We start from the raw sequence: 10,820 nt of genomic DNA on the forward strand, positions 1-10,820 counted from the left end.
TAACTGTTTAAATGTAACATCGGATTTATTTCTTTGTATTTATAAAATCAGACAATAAAATAAATAAAATGTGCAAATTCTTGTATTTTCAAAAATAAACTAAATAATCAGTAAAAAAACAAAATAAATGACATCTTTATAAATAACTTGTACAAGCTTTCAAACAAAAGCTTTTTAACAGCAACAAAAAACATACAACATATTGTATGTACTGTATGTGAGAACCCTGCAAACTATTCCAAGTCACAAAACAAACTTCTGATTAACTTTTGCCCTCCAAATGGCTCAGCATGCTTGGCAACCAGAAAATAACATTAAAACAACACTGTTATGGCAAATGTCTGATATGAAGAAGAGGACACAACAGAAGTCATTGTGTGTGTGCTATGGGGAGTGTTTTTGTTGTACATGCCACTTTTGAGTCTGTGCATGTGTGGTGCTTGTTCTCACTCAGTGAACTGACGGTTAAGCTTCAAGATTCTTGCTGTGAAGCTGTGATCGTTTAGCAGTAAACATAAGTCCTGCATGATTGAAAAGTCTCTTGGAGGCCGCAGATGCAGGAAGACCAGTGTTGAGTTTCAGTGAGAGCTTCTTGATGTGAGGAAAGGTGTGCAGTAGATCCATACCTTCAGAGGATGGACATGAAAGGTACCTCTCCAGCTCTCCTGCTTGTGGTTTTCCTGATTTCATGGATGCAAAGAAGTCACCTTCATCATAGCGACTGCTGTTTGTGCTGCCATCATCGGAGTCTGTGTCTAGGTGATTTCTAATGAAGTCAAGTCCTGCGGAAATTGTTTAAAATAAATAGGTCAGCATACAATTCTTAACCATGGACTTCAAAAGCTGACAAGTCAGAGTTTACAAGCTCAAATTTAAATTAACAAAAATATAGATAGATACCAGCTTTTAAGATGCACTCCTTTGTTGTCCAGAATGTTCGAAATCTTAAGAGTATAAGAGGTAAGAGTATTGCTGCTGCAATCAGCTCAGGGTCCTCCATGGCGCCTCCAAAACGTTTCTGAATCCCATTGAGCAGGGCATCTACCAGAGCTCTGCAGACTTTGCAGGATAACTCCAGCCTTATTAGCTTCTCCTGCAACTGGTAAAGTGTTGGCAGCAAAAATCCCATGTGCACAGACGTTTCCCCTTGAAGGATGTTGATGGCCATGGCAACAGGTTTCATGACAGCAGTGTACCCAGCCAAAAATCCAAATTCAGCAGGATTAAACCTAAAAGAAAAAACCCACACAGATCAGAAATTAAATTAGTTTAGTGGTTTTCAAACTGTTCACACAGAGGACCACCTCAGAAATAGTTTGCTCTCCACATACTAGTTTATTGAATGCAAAACTAAATCTAGAATAAACCAGTACTAAGCCAGGATTAAACTAAAACTAAACTCAGACTAAACCAGTTTAAATGAATTAACAGTGGAATTAACCATGGGTTGTATGCATAATTGTGTTTAAAACATGTCATAAGTCAACTTACATCTTTATCTTCAGTGCTGTGCAGACATTCTGAATTGCTGCCTCTCCTTGCTCTTTCTGAATGCATACAACTCTCTCCACAGCCAGGAACAGGGAGCTCCAACGTGTTTGAGTTGGTTGGAGGAACTGCAGCTTACATTCACGTTCCACTATTTCAAAGGCCATGGTTGACCTACTGGTTTTGTTCCATAGAGCAGAACACTTTGGAAAAGCAGATCGAGACAGCCTTTTGTATGTGTCATTGGTCGCTGCCGTGGCGGCAGCATCTACTGTAGACATCAGGTTTAGGAGATGGCAGGCACACTTTTGGTGCCTCGGAAGTTGGTATTCAAGGCCTGTATTATCATTCAACACAGCAGAGACATCCTGGATCTCCACCTCCGACTCACACTCATCCTCTGATGCCTCATCATTGGTGATGTCCATCTCCTCCTCTTCATTGGTGACTTCTTCATCTTCGCCATATATTCGAAAAGCTTTTAGAAAGTTGGAACCACTGTCAGTGGTTGTCCTTGTCACCTTATCTCTTATTTGATATTCAGAATGTATCTCTTCTAACGCTGCTGCAAGCACATCAAAGGTGTGTGAGCCTTTAAGAGGCCTACAAGCCAGTGCAGCAGAGTGCCTTTCTAAGGTGCTGTCATGAATCCAGTGGCAGGTCACTCCTAAGTAGCTGCGCTGTCGGGCTGACCAGCAGTCTGTTGTTGTTGCAACATAGTTAACAGTACTGAGCGTTTTTATAATAGTGTTCTTCATTGTTTTGGCAGCTTCCTGTATTTTTGAGCACAATGTTTTTCTTGTCATTACTGTATGCTTAGGCAGTATTGTTCCCATCATAGTCTTAAACGATGGTGTCTCCACCACAGAAAAAGGTAAGTTGGCCTCACAGACAAATCTGATTACAAGATGATCAAATGTTGCCTTGGATACTCGTTGTGGGCTTGAGAAGGGAGAGCTTTGCACTTTTTGCAGGTGGTTCACTTGTAGTGAAGGACCTTCGTTTTCTGTGGGACTCAATTAGGTCTGTGTATTTCTTCATGCTGTCGGTGTGAACCCTCTGTCGACAGAAAAATATAAATGAGGCTTCAAAGTATAACATATTAAGTCATAAAGTTTTATATACGGGAAGAGTGGTAAATAGTGTGTTGTAGTTGCACTTTAGTTGTGTGATTTATGTACTGGTGCTGAATTAACGCCTCTGAAAAAAGGTTTAACTTACAATATTTCTTGTGCATGAATAGTATACAATGAGAACAATAACACTTTTAAAACATTAGTGATGGGTGCCTTTTTTATTATTGTTAATGTGGTTATTAGATGTACTAACCTTAACGTTAGATGCAGCCCAGATGAAAGAACTGTTGGATGAATTATGGCTGATATGTAGGCTAATGATAATGATATGTAATAAAATTATAACGTTATACTTATCGCAACGTGTTTCCTCAAATTAGACGTCGAGTTTTTGAATGCTGAAATGTCGGTTTGTTTTGGTAGGCACAGAAGACACCGCATTACACAGCTGTTCTTTTGCGTTTTGCGCAAGCTAAACATGCTTTGAATATGAGGCCTGGGATGTTCTCCAACTTCGCCGTCTTCTGTTGTGTCCTCTTCTTCAATGCAGACATTTGCTGCTGCCATTTTCCCTTGTTTTTCGCCGTAGCTCGTCTTTGGAAGAAAATACTTTCTGCCGCTAATATTTTGTTTCCGTGCAAGTTGCAGCATGGATACATCTGATAGGTCAGACGGAGTCATGTGATTATTGCTGCTACATTTGACTGGCGGAACATGGTCATATGGTTATCCACGGGAGAAAAACAAACGTTATAAAGAGAAGTAACGAGTCCACTTTTGCCCAATGTAGCGGAGTAAGAGTAGCGTTATTTGCTCATAAATTTACTTAAGTAAGAGTAAAAAGTACAAGCCATTAGAAATACTCATAGAAGTAAAATTTTTTCAAAAAGTTACTCAAGTAAATGTAACGGAGTAAATGTAGCGCGTTACTACCCACCTCTGGAAACAAGGAGTGATCAGTGATGAAGAGTGATGAGTGAGATCATGCAAATGCGACCACGCCTCCACGGAGGCCAGAGGCAGACCAGGGCCAGAGGCCCGGGCCCCCAGCAGCAGACCCGGAGCACCAACCCAAGCCACCCCACCACGAAGATGACTCCAGCCCCACCCGAAGGGCGGCAGAGGAGAGCCCCAGCAAGAGCCCCCACTGTCCCGGGGCACAGGCCCCAGTGGGCCAAGATCAGCAGCAGCCGGCCCCGCCAGGGACCGGCCACCCAGGGCAGCCCAAGCGAAGGGCCCAGGGCCCCAGGAGCCCAGAGGCGGCCGCCCCACCCCCCAAAGGCAGAGGGCCCGCGACATGCCTAGGAGGACCAGGCCCCCCCCAGACAGCCACCCGGCGCAGGCCAGCACACACCCCGATGTTCCAGCCGCACACCCCTGGAACCAGGGTGCTATCGGCCCCCTCCCCCCATTCCCCACCTGCACCCTATATAACCCCACACCACACAACCCACCCACCATGCCCCGTGGGGGACACCCCAGGCGAACCAGAGGACAGCGAGCCCCAAGCACCCCCCTTTGACCCAACACCCACAGAGCCAGCAGCCCACCAGTGCAGCCACCCCGGGACCCGGCCCCGGGGCAATCACCTCCCCCCGCCCCCGGCCACACACAGGGGGAACAGGGGTGTGAGAGGTCCCCAATACCCTCTCCCTCCCCGCTCCTGACTGTTTAGGTAGTGTGTGTTGTGTGCAATTAAAATTGAGGGGCAGTGACCGCAATGAGCCGGGAGCCGGGCCACCTAAGTGGCCCCGCCTGACATGCACTGCATGCCATGCCCCCCAGGTGTTGTTTGTGTGTTGTGTTTCTTGTGCTTTGGTGTCTTGGTGCAAATAAAACAGAGAGGCAAGTCGCCACGGGGTGCATCCAAGGAGACCACTGAATGGTCTCCTCTGCTCCACCCCGCATGGCTTCACGCCTCCCAACTCCCTACGTGTGTGTGTGTGTGTGTGTGTGTGTGTGTGTGAGACAGAGAGAGTGGGAAGTAAGAGGGGTCCGGGGATGTACGTCCAGAGGGAAGCAAACTTCCCTCTGGATGATGAGCCTCTAGTGGCATTAGGCACCCCCGCTCCCCAGGAGGCCCCCCAGGGCAAGACAGGCCAGGCGAGGCCGCCCCCCACGACCGGGCCACTCAGGGACCACAGCCAGTGAGACCCCCCCACAAGTGCACTTAACCCCACCCCAACCACACACAGAAACACATGCACACACCTGTTTCCTTGCACACTCCCGCTCATCCTAACTCATATATGCCCTCTCAGCCCCACCCACACAATATAAACACTCACACAGCATCCAACCCTCCCACTCTCACTCCCCAGACACACCCCCACTCATCCTAACGCATGCATACACACGCACACAAACATACCCCCACATCCACACAAACATCATCCAAAGTACACACACACACACACAACATACAGGCATCCCTGTCTCACACCCCAGCACCTCCACCTATAATCCCCCGAATCCCACTCAGCCCTCCTCCAAACCCCTGCACCCCCCCTGCCCCCGGGCCATACCCTGGGTCCCAGGGCGTCAACCAGACACCAGGGCATGCACCAACCCACACCACGGCAGCACATCCAGGCAGGCCCAGATCCCCGGCACACACGGACCCCACCACCCCGGAGGGAGGAGGACCACCCCCGGGCACCAGAGCCCAGAACCCCCGCCCAGCCCGCCCCGGAATAGCCCGGCCGCCCGGCCGCTTGGCCCAGGACCGACGCCCACCAACCCAGGCGCCACCAGTGGCCTCACCCCCCGCTACGAGGCGACTCCAACCGCTGGCCCCCACAGCCCCCGACAAGGCCAGACCCAGAGCCACCCCCTACCACAGAGCAGCCCTGTCCCACACCATGGGCAACCACAAAGAACCCGCAACCACCAGTCACTCCCGGCCATATCCCAAACCCTCATAGCATAGCTTTGTTAGTTCTGATAACCTGGGGGAAATGTTTATGCCTAGATATCTAATGTTTCCAGACTGTATTGTAGTATTGGGTATGTTTTGTAGGTCACAGTTGATGGGCATAATAATAGTCTTAGACCAGTTAATAGAGTAGTCAGATATTGATGAGAATGTGTTAATAAGTGTGATTGTCTGGGGGAGAGATGTCGGTGAGTTCTGGAGGAAAAGTAATACGTCATCAGCATAAAGACTTATCTTGTGTTCTATATTTTTGGCATGGATTCCTTTAATCTCTTTATTTTGTCTTATTGCAGCAGCTAGGGGTTCAATAAAAATAGTAAAGAGTGATGGAGAAAGCGGGCAGCCCTGTCTGGTGCCTCTATGCAAACAGAAGCTTGGAGAGGTTTGATCATTGGTCTTCACACATGCATTTGGGTTGTTATATAATATTTTTATCCAATCTATGAAAGATGACCCAAACCCAAATTTGTTCAACGTTGCAAATAAAAATTTCCAGTTTACTCGGTCAAATGCTTTTTCTGCGTCTAAAGAAATGACTGTGGATTCCGGGTTATGTAGAGTAGAATAATCTATGATGTTAATTAATCTACGCATGTTAGTAGAGGAATGTCTACCTTTAATAAAGCCTGTTTGGTCAGGATGTATTATTAAAGGGGTTATTTTTTCTATTATTCTGGTCAAAGCTTTGCTTATTATTTTGAGATCTACATTTATTAATGAAATTGGACGGTAACTGGATGGAAGTGTCGGGTCTTTACCTGGTTTTAATAGTAGAGTAATATTGGCTAGGTTCATATTTGAAAGTATTTTTTGTTTTTCCCTTATTTCTAATATCATATTGTAGAAAGTGGGTGCCAGCATTGTCCAGAATTCTTTGTAGAATTCTGCTGGGTAACCATCTGGACCTGGAGCTTTATTGTTGGGCAAATGCTGGAGAGCTTCTTGGAGTTTGCTGACTGAAAGGGGGGAATCCAAGACCATTTTATTTTCATGTTTTAATTTTGGAAGATTGATGTTACTAAGAAATTTATCAATATTGTCATCTGTTGTAGTTAGTTGTGATGTATATAATGTTTTATAGAATTCTTTGAAAGTGTTATTTATCTTGTCAGGGTCGTGGCTGATGTTTCCTTCTGGATCTCTGACAGAGGAGATGGTTGTTTGTTTTTAACTGATTAGCCAGGAACCTTCCAGATTTGTTGCCATGCTCAAAATTCTCCAAGCGAAGTCTTTGCACCAAGAATTGCGTCTTTTTATCTATTATTTCATTAAGTTCAAGTTTAGCTTTCCTTATAGCCTTTAGTGTGTGTTCTTCTGGGGAGACATGGTAAGCATCCTCTAAGGATTTAATTCTGAGTTCTAACTCTGAAATTCTCAAAGTTTCCTTCTTTTTCTTATGAGAAGAAAAGGAGATGCCTTTTACTATTTTTAAATATCTGTAATGCCATTGTTTTATGTAAAGCACTTTGAATTGTCCTGTACATGAAATGTGCTATACAAATAAACTCCCTTTCCTTAATTTCACTCAATGGAAAAATAAAGGAATAAAATAGAACATATAATAGAAAATTGAAACTTTTTGTTATTTTATATTCTGACTTCACAATATGGAATCAACAGCAAAAGTTTTTTTTTAGAATATCACCAGTTTAAATCTATTATATCTAAAAATATGGTCCTGCCTTGTGGTCCTGCACACCTGTTCACAGGTTCTGGCTCCAGGTTTGTGAAGATATATCAACGTGGCTTCAATGTAATATTCCTGCAAACTCCACACTGTGTCTACTAGGTGACTTGGGTGACATTAACATGACAATAAACTCTGCACACATGATACACACAGCATTATGCATCACAAAGAAAACTATCCTTGTGAACTGGAAAACGAAAAATAATCTGTGTATTCAGCAGTTTAGGAATCTCTTAGTTGACCACATCAGTACTGAGACAATGTCTGCCTCCTCAAAGAACCAGCTAGCTGAATCTCATTCCCTCTGGTCCCCTGTGATTAACTCCATCAGTTAGTGTAGGTGGAGGACTGTGACCTCGTCGCTAGTTTTGTGCTTTTTTTGCAGTTTTCGGGGACTGCTACCTGCTGTTCTTTTTAGATTTATAAAGCTTTGGTTTTGTTTACCAAGTTAGTCCGCTCCTGGTCCAAGTTGTCTCTTCTATGTTGTAAGAGCGGACTAACTTTTTTTTTTTTTTTGTATGTTTTGTTTAGGGGGTCACCTTCCCCTAAAATGAATTATGTCCTCCTGTCAGTAGCTACTCAGAAGTGTTTACACCCTTATCTTGTAGGCATGAAATCTTTGCGGTGTTCTAAATGCAGTGCAATTGATTGAGGTTTAATTGGGCATTGTCGGCGGGTGCCGTGTATTTAAGTGGATTATCCTCTGTGTGGTGTGCAGGTGAATTCGGGTAAGTAAACTAGCTCTGAGTAGGACAGCAAGTGGAGAGAAAATGGGAGTGCCTTCTTATTTGTTACAGAAATAAATATACTTAAAACTTTATTTCTGTTTTTGTCTCTTTGTGCTTTTCCTTCTATTACCACTGGAAATGCATGCACACATACATTAAATGTACAAACACACACATAATTTGCAAAAATCTCGAGAGATTAGAGAGATAAATGCAAAAAATCACATATGGGAACTAATACTGCTTTTGATAATTGAGCACCATTGTAAAAATAACTTAAATACTTATAAATAAAAAAGATATTATACCGGTATATAAATTAAAGGCCTATTTACGCTCGATGCAGAAGACGGATTGTTAATTAGGAGTTGACAGGAAACTTGGTTCAGGATGGATTGGAGGATACTCGCCCTGGGGTGTCGGTTAGGACACTAAGGACATGAGGCGGGATGTGGTCGAACAGTTTAATGAAGGGTTATTACATACAGCACAACAATGCGGCAGGCCCGCTGACGTAGCAGCTATTAGGCTTGAGGTCTTTAGGTAGAGTGTGCAAAGTGGTCTGGAATATACAAAAAACACATACACCAATCAGCATAGGAGCACATCGTTACAGACCATAAATCAGATATTGTACTGCTTATGCAACCATAAACCTTCACTATGCAGAGAGCTATGGTCATATTAGCACCATTAGACCAGAACAACCCGCTGGTAAACTCAAAACATGAACAGAAAGACGCACCGCGGCACGACGGGCGGCATATTAGCTAACATGACCTATATGAAATAACAGGCACGCAGCATAACATGAAATAACAGGCACGCAGCATAACACCATTCAAAACATCAGGGAAATTACATAGAACTTACTATCTCTTCATGCACGCACTCACACACAAGGAAACAGTTTGTGGACGAGGGTGAACAGCAGGTGGAGGGACAAACGTCGTTCGAGGGCGAAGGCGAAAGCATGAAAGTAAGGGGCTTTGTCTTCTCCGCGGCGCTTATTCCCGCCGCTGCTCGTTCGGCTGAGCTCGTGTCCGCTCGGGTGCTGTCGGGAGCGCTCAGCTTCGCTCGGCTGCACTCGTGCCCGCTTGTGCGCGCTGTCGGGACAGCAGTGGACTTTATTACACGGATACGCAGACTGACGTATAGTCGGTTTCGTCACACGTCCGACCTCATTCCACGCGTCTTTTACGTTTCCATGGGTAATAAGTCAGTTCATCCACAAGTGGACAGGACCGAGTTCAGAATTAACTTTTTGCGTTTTGACCCCGGTTGGTGGCGGTATTGCACCCCTATAAAGTTGTTTACAACCATCCAGAAACACACAACACACATTATGCTTGTCCCCTCGCCCTGGCGACATGACATCATAAATATTGCTGTGGTTTCAGACACATTGACACAGCCTCTCTTAAAATCCTCCAGACATGTCTACAGTTGTATCTGTAAATGCTGATCTTTCTTCTAGCTCGACTTACAACATATTCTTCACCAAACTAAACTGAAACAACTGCTGGCAAAAATGATGGATTAACCTAATGAATGAATGAATGAATGAATGAATCCAACAGCTGATCATCTGTCTTTGCAAAATAAAACAAACAAACCTTTGAAAAAATTATAGTAATTCTTTACTACTTCCCGTCAGATCATGTAGGAAAAGAGAGAAATTTTGAGCCAAGAAAAAAAAAAAAAAAAGGAAAAGAACGAGGAAACTGTTTTTCTTGTCTTGAAATTATTCTTTGTATTTTTGCACTGTGGGATGGAGAGAAATGTCCTTTTTTAATTCCTGTTTATGTACTCACATACTGCAGAAATTGACAATAAAAAAGCTTGATTCTTAAATCAAAGCCTATCCCAGCAATTAGCAAGCAAAAGGAAGGGATAGGTTGTAAATCTATCGTATGCAACCAACCATTCAGGTTCACACTCAGGAGGATGGTCTGGAAAACAGGAACATCATTGCCAACATTGTTCAGGAGAAGGCTAAGGTTTTCCATATATGTATACCTTTTGTTTGGACTTTTTACAACATGCTTGCTCAGAGTGAGGTAGGAAGAGACTGAAAAAGCACTGTCTCATAATCCAGAGGTTCCCAACTTGGGGTCCCCCATAGAGCATAGGGGACACCTCAAGGCTTTGACTGTTCAAAGTCAGTGTGATTAACATTAAGGCCACATAAGGTGTAGCCATTTATGTTTTTTTTTTTTTTTTATATAATTTGGATCTTTCATTCACAAGGAACTGGTGTTTGGGAACCAGGTAACATGAACCTTTGAAACCAGGTCCCAAAGTGACTAAAAGGGGATCACCAAGATCTATTACACAAGAATATTTTTAAAGATATATTCTTAGTCAAATATGAAAAAAAAAATCATTGTGCATCCAATCAATTTTACTGTACTATGGTTTAGTTATAGTCAGTAATCTAGTGGAGCTATGATAGTGGAGTAGTTTACGTCTGCCCTAGTAACCTTGAAAGCATGGGTTCAGCACAGGGTGAGATGGGGATCCACAGCTTTTTGGTAGTTGCATGAAGGGAACCTTTAAGGAGCTCGGTTGGGCACCACTAGCCCTCAAATTGAACTGTGCTGCTCATTCCCCAGAGGCACAATCCTTACAAGTTATGGTACATTGAGTGACCAATTAGGCTTTTAAACAATGTGTGACACAACACCACTTAGTATTTTTAAATGGAACTAATAATAGATTAAACACACATTTATTTACATGTAGCCTACTTAGTTTATTCAAATTGATGGACCATGTTCTGCCGCTAGATGTCACCGTCGTTTCTCAGTGCGCACATGCAGCGGCATGCAGCAGCAGCCACCCGGTTTGACGAACTCCAGCAGCTCCGCTCCGTGTATTTCCACTGACCCCGTGTTTTTAGA

General features: G+C 43.9%; 1 protein-coding gene across 1 annotated transcript; it reads right to left on the reverse strand.

The window, feature by feature from the left end:
- LOC121634520 lies at positions 1 to 3,414 on the reverse strand. The gene is made up of 3 exons (XM_041977196.1): positions 1,492 to 3,414; positions 901 to 1,229; positions 1 to 782 (listed from the first exon to the last, which is right to left on the reverse strand). The coding sequence occupies exons 1-3, from the start codon at positions 2,325 to 2,327 to the stop codon at positions 466 to 468; spliced, it is 1,482 nt and encodes a 493-aa protein (XP_041833130.1). The 5' UTR covers positions 2,328 to 3,414; the 3' UTR covers positions 1 to 465.
- Between the last annotated feature and the right edge of the window lie 7,406 nt (positions 3,415 to 10,820).

This window comes from Melanotaenia boesemani, chromosome 23, assembly GCF_017639745.1.
Source record: "Melanotaenia boesemani isolate fMelBoe1 chromosome 23, fMelBoe1.pri, whole genome shotgun sequence".
In the NCBI taxonomy this organism is placed as follows: Eukaryota; Metazoa; Chordata; class Actinopteri; order Atheriniformes; family Melanotaeniidae; genus Melanotaenia; species Melanotaenia boesemani.

What these genes read in the sequence shown, in the direction of transcription:
- LOC121634520 (XM_041977196.1), bottom strand. Translation starts at nt 2,327, where the DNA reads ATGATGGGAACAATACTGCCTAAGCATACAGTAATGACAAGAAAAACA. An exon ending in ACAGCACTGAAGATAAAGAT is followed by an intron (nt 1,230 to 1,491) that starts GTAAGTTGACTT and finishes TTTTTCTTTTAG; the next exon opens with GTTTAATCCTGCTGAATTTG. An exon ending in GGAGTGCATCTTAAAAGCTG is followed by an intron (nt 783 to 900) that starts GTATCTATCTAT and finishes CAATTTCCGCAG; the next exon opens with GACTTGACTTCATTAGAAAT.